Source organism: Geospiza fortis, unplaced genomic scaffold (genome assembly GCF_000277835.1).
Source record: "Geospiza fortis unplaced genomic scaffold, GeoFor_1.0 scaffold112, whole genome shotgun sequence".
Taxonomy (NCBI): Eukaryota; Metazoa; Chordata; class Aves; order Passeriformes; family Thraupidae; genus Geospiza; species Geospiza fortis.
Genome location: NW_005054298.1, coordinates 3,398,371 through 3,404,370, shown reverse-complemented (window position 1 = coordinate 3,404,370; position 6,000 = coordinate 3,398,371). Strand labels below are relative to the sequence as shown.

Here is a 6,000-nt window from a genome sequence, read left to right as displayed (position 1 = left end):
CACCAGGTACAGGAATCTTGGCAAGTTTGGAATCTGTTTTTAGTGAACCAGAACAAGCTAGATAAAGTTGTTTATATGCTGTAAATCTACTTTCCCTGAGCCAAAAACGTGTTAGCTAATGGGTTGTTTATGAGTTGCAAATCTGTTCAGTGAGGTGAAAATTTGTCAGATAATGGCTTGTTTATGAATTCTAAATCAATATTCAGTGAGTTGGAACTATGTTAGATAATAGCTTGCGTATGGGTTGTAAATCTGTTTTCAGTGAACTGGAAACATGTTAGATAATGGGTTGTTTCTGGGTAGTAAATCTGTTCTCAGTGAGCTAAAAACATGTTAGATAATGGGTTGTTCGTGAGTTGTAAATCTGTTTTTAGTGAGCTGGAAACCTGTTTTACCAAGAGCTCTATGAGTCTTAAGTGTTTCTAGTGTGCAGAAAAGTTCACAGATCTATTAGATTTGAGTGACCCATCTCATTTCAGGGAGGGAGAGATCCATCTGAAAATAGATCCTTTAGGAGGAGATTTACATTCAGGGAATAAAAATCTGGGACAACAGTGTTTTGGATGTATCATACCCTATTTTCTCTATTAAAGTCAATTACTGAGTAAAGGTTTTCACGATTTGTAGACTTCAACTTAATGAAGCAGAAAAAGAGTGTGGAACTGATATAACCACACTAGGTATTTCCAATGTGGTTTTGAATCTCTTCCTAATACAGGAAAACTTCCTACAGATGCATTCTAATAATTTTTGAGGAAAAATAGCAACAATCAACATCAAATACATAATTTTTCAATACTTAAATGAAACATTATTACTAAAATGTCTCAGCAGGATTCCATTTAATAATTTCTAGATCACAGATTCTTAATGTGGAAATAAGAAAATTTTAGAATTTTTCATCTTCCAGTGGATGGAATTACTGGTGTCAACCAGTCTTACCACTGCTTTTCTCCTTATAGTAGGAGGTTGAACAAATACCTCCACTATATCAAGCAGCTTCATGAACTGCCTGCTGTTTACAGTGAGAGAAAAATCACATGCAGACTGTGGGATGGAAGGCTACAAAAATACCATCTGAAAAAGAATTACTCACCATAAACTAAAGGAGTTTAAAACACATGAAAGAGAGCAATAAATATATTCATGTATGTTATGTCCCTTCTCACTTAGAAAGAAGCATTTCTACAAAATGCCATAGTTCACATGCACATCCCAAGCATGTACAGTGAAGGCTTTTACAAGGATACAAAATTTCATCTGACATTCAATTATTCAGAGTGCTGACTCTGCCAATGAAAAATGAAATCTGGCATATTAAGCTGCAAGTAGAAACACTTCCTTACAATTTCTTAAAACTGTAATTCCCAGCTATGCTTTATGGAATGTCTTTAGCTCTTGTAGAGCAACCTATTATGAACTAATGACGAATACTTTATTGTTCTTTTAAAAACCAATTTCTATCTGCATTAGTACTTCACCAGTATTTATTTCTCCTTTTTGTCTGTTTTAAATGTTGAAAATTCCAGTGACTTTTCATATAATACTTTTATCTCTCATAAAACAAGAGTTAAAGAGTTAAACAAGATGTGCTTCTACATCATCGCTGCACGTTTTTGTCTCGTGCGCAGCTAAGCTCGACTCTGAATCCCTGGGTGCTTTTCTGGGAGTAATGCGAACATCCTGACAACATTGTTTAGTTTATCTTCAACATATCTCAATACAAATGTCATAAATTCCTCTAAGATATCCACACGTAGGAAATCAACGGGAAAAAAGCTCAACACCTTGGATCATATAAAATCACAGAATGGTTTGTCCACATCTTAAGGAACAAATGCTACATAGAACATAGGACATTTTGGAAAACAATTACTGAAATTGCAGCCTTCAAATAAACCAGAAAATATTGAAAAAGGAAAAGAGAGCAACCAAATTAAGTATCTGCATCTGATAAGTGTCTACCAATGAATGTGGTTTGTTGCATATTTTAGAAAAAACTAAGTAGAACAGAAATGAAAGATACCAGAAATTTTTACAATTAACACTTTAGTCATACAGTTATGGATGTTTAGCATTAAGGATGTATTCCTTATGCATTCACATTCAGATTTTCCTCAAATTCAGATTTTCCCATGGCAAACCTGGTACCTTCCTACATACAGCTCATATTACAGTTGTGTCAGACTTGACTGATAATTTATCGCCAGATATTGAGATTTTACTGAGACCTCAGATGTAAAATATGGTTTGTTTAATCCTGAAGACTTTGGTGAAGATGCTGGCATAAATTTCTTGATGATAGCACAAAGCGTGGAGTTTCAAAGGCTGGAAAGTCTAGGTTGGAATTTGCCTCTGATTATCAATGAGCACAAATCCCTTTCTTGGGCTTCACTTCAAGAAGGGTGAATCAACTGAACATGCTGACCAAGGTCTTAATATTTTATACTTGGAAATGGTTACACCAGAGACTTCACCCTCACTAACCAGAAAGATAGACAACCAAATAGCTCCATTTCCAAGCAATTCACAGTGAGGTTTTGTTTCAACAGTAAAGCTCCTAAAATCACAGTAAAATAAATTAAGCATTGCCACAATCACTTCTGTTTTCTAGTAATATGCATTATACATCATAAGCCCATTTTAAAACAAATTATTTTGAAGCGGTTAATGTTTAAATATATCTTACAGGGATAAGATAAAATGCAAGAATTAATTATGGTAAAATTTCATTGACTTTTTTACTCTGTAAAGCGAAGTGATCACCAACTTTTCACTCAAAGTTTATTTAACTAAAACAGATTTTGGGAAATATGGGTTTGTTGGTTTTTTTTTTTGTTTTTTACTTACTTTCAATTAGCACTTTTCTGCCAGCCCAGTTGTCTTTAATAACTTGGATGTTTCCATAGTGGGCATCACTGAAGAAGATGCGATTGGTGCCCCTTCCCTTCAGGCTGTAGTCGAAGGCCAGCGCTATCACGTTTTTGAAGTACTCCGGGTTTTCGTAGGGCCTCACCGGAGAATTCAGGTTGGTCTCATCTGAAAGGTGGATGCTTTTTAATATTGTCCTTCCCGAGTAGAGCAGGTAGCCCTCGTGCCTGAGGCAGCTGATCCCATCCTCTGCCAGGTACCCGTGAGCGCAGGCACAAGTTCTCCGCGCGTTGCCGCGGTAAAGGCAGAGCTGGTGGCATCCGCCGTTGTTCTTGGCACACACATTGGTACCTGGGAAAAAGCATAATAAATCCTGCCTTTTATAAACAGAAATAGACTTAGTTAACTTAAACAGAAATTATTTTTTTATGTGTTCTGGGAATTCTCCTCTTAAAAATTATTTGGGCAGTGTTCACAAGGAAAACAAAAGGCCAAAAGAGCAAAAATAATGCAACTTTAACCACACCGAAAGATAATATTAAAGAATACAATCAATGAGCTAATACAATTAATGTCCTTTTTAATTCATACCAGCACATATTTTATGAACAGAAAAAGATAAAATGGGTTATTCCTCCAAAACCAGCTGAAGACTTAGAAAATGTTTCTAATCCTTTGTGCTTTAAGTTTTTTTTTAAACACCTGTTACTGGCAGAAAGTCAAATTTAGCTACAATCAGAATCCAGTACTGCTTTAAGGTATTTTCTACCAAGTTAAATATGCATGTATTGACCGGTAAAACTGTGTGAATCCAGTTCCCTGTTTTTAATGAAGACATTTCCCAACATTTTGTTCTAATTTAATTCAAAACCTGACTTCAAAAACCTACTCCCTGGCAACTGCACACCATTAAGGAATCACTGTCAAATTAGTAACTACAATTGTTACAAGTTATATTTAAAATAACTGTAATCATCAATAATTGGGAGCTATTTGTCTTTTTTATTTTGGACTATCTATGAATTACTATTACAGCTAGTTGAGATAATTCAGTTTCTGTTTCTGACAGCCTTTTCCACCTAACAACTCAGCTTTTTTAGTATAGTAATTTTCCCATTTCTGAAAATTTTCCACATAATGAAGGTGAATAAAACATTTTAATAGAATGTTTTGAGGTACAAAACTGTAATTGTTCAGAAGATGTAGTGTCTGAAAGTACTGTTGATTGAATTATTTAACTGATATATTTCAAGCTGAAAATCCTTTTAAGAAAAAAATCATGGCAAATGAAAGGTAACTTGTTCTTTAAAGAAGAAATATTTAATTTTGTTCTCCTGGGAAAAATTCCACGAGCTAGTCCTCTGGAGTTATGTAAAACATGTGGAGATTCAGGTATGGACATTTCTACATTACATTTGCTTAAAAGATACTTTAAAAGTTCTATTAGGCTAGAAAAGTTAATATCTGTTTGGAAGGATGAGAGGTCGAGAAGAAAAAAAGAAAATATATTAAATAGATGCTCAAGCTTCTAAAATCTCTCGGAAAACTTCAATGCTTCCTTGGTTCACCAGCTGTAAACAACTTTAAAAATGGCCAGTTCTGAAGCCAGGGCAGTGAGGGCAAGTCCTTGCATACCGGTAAAATTTCTCTGAAGGCTGGGAATCTTTGCAAGTCCCACTGCAGGATGGATTCATCACAAAGGGTAAAAGAGGTGTTTGAAAAAAAAGCATCAATCACAGTCAGCACAGCTCACTGGGGTGTTGGGGGTTTTTTTGGTTTGATTTTTTTTTGGTGTTTGCTTATTTTTTGGTTTTTTTGCTTGGGGGGTTGTTTGAATAACAAAAGTCAGGAGACTATTTAATTACATTGGGTTGTTTTTTTAAACACTTAACTACTTCTAGTTCAATACACTTAAAAAATTAATATATATATATATATATATAATAGCGTGAGATAGAGAAACATTCCAAAAACATTTTTCACCTGTTTTTTCCCTTTTGTCCTTCTGGCTCACTGACATCCCCTCCCAATGACATTAACCATTTGTACCCTAGTAAAATTTGAAAAATGTATTAAAAAATCATTCAGGTATGTTTTTCAAACTAGATCAGTAGATTTCTAGCCTCAGCAACCATTTCTCCTGTTCCTTATGTGATCAAGTCTACAAATCCACCAATAAAAAATACACAGAAAGAAGCATTGTTTTATCCCACTGTTCTGTTTTCCTAATTCTATAATATAAAGCCCTTCCAAGCCAGCAGACATTAACAATTTCTAGCCTAGTTAAAAGAAATGGATTTTGGTGTGGATTTATTCTTATCCACAAAATATGAAATTGCATGCAGAAATCCATAGTAAAATTATTATGCATATATGTTTACAAATTATTTTTTCTCAAAAATATTTTTAAGTGTTTTATTAATTTGTAAATATGTTTCCTTTCAAAATGCAGATTTATTTAACATGTCACCTATAATGCAGTTATTTGGAGAGATTTAAGTAGAAGACACAGAATCTCTGGATATATAATGCTTCAATTAAAGCAAATTTTGAGTACTACTAACATTGTAATTACATTTGTATTTAAAACTTTATATATAATGGTGTTAAGATTATTTTTTTCCTCTCTTTTGAGTATATTTCTAGAAAATTTTGTCTGGATTACTCGGTAGCAGTTTTTTCTGAGGAAATCCTCATAATTTTTGGTAGACATCTAAAAAATTTTTCTCAGTAAAACAAGTTTTTCAAGGTCATGTCAAAACCAGAATTTTAGAAGCAAAAAGATGGTTAAATAGCAAGAATATTCTTAGTCAGGTAGTGAAGAATAAAGTTTAACCATCAGTACCATAAATCACAGACAGTCTATAACAACTTTTGTCTCTTGAGTTTGCTAAACTAATTGAATCAAAAGGAAATCTGATTATTTACAAGGTCTCTTTCCACAGAAGGAGCAAAAAAAAGGAAAAAAAAGAAACTCAAACCAAGTAATGTCAGCAAATAACTATTGAGACACAGAGGAGGAGAATTTTTAATAAGAAAAAAATCTGTTTTGCTTTCCAATAGAAATCTGAAACTCCTGAAATTACTGCTCGGTAAAGCACAGGTCAAGGTCTTTCAATCCTAAGACTG

The 6,000-nt window shown here is 33.8% G+C and overlaps 1 protein-coding gene across 1 annotated transcript in view; it reads right to left on the bottom strand.

Moving 5' to 3' along the window:
• The window catches only part of LRP1B (LDL receptor related protein 1B), a 481,313-nt gene that overhangs the window by 137,328 nt on the left and 337,985 nt on the right, over positions 1–6,000 (bottom strand). The window contains exon 41 of the mRNA XM_031057232.1: positions 2,851–3,222. Within this exon, the coding sequence (XP_030913092.1) occupies positions 2,851–3,222 (372 nt within the window). The remainder of the gene's footprint in view (positions 1–2,850; positions 3,223–6,000) is intronic.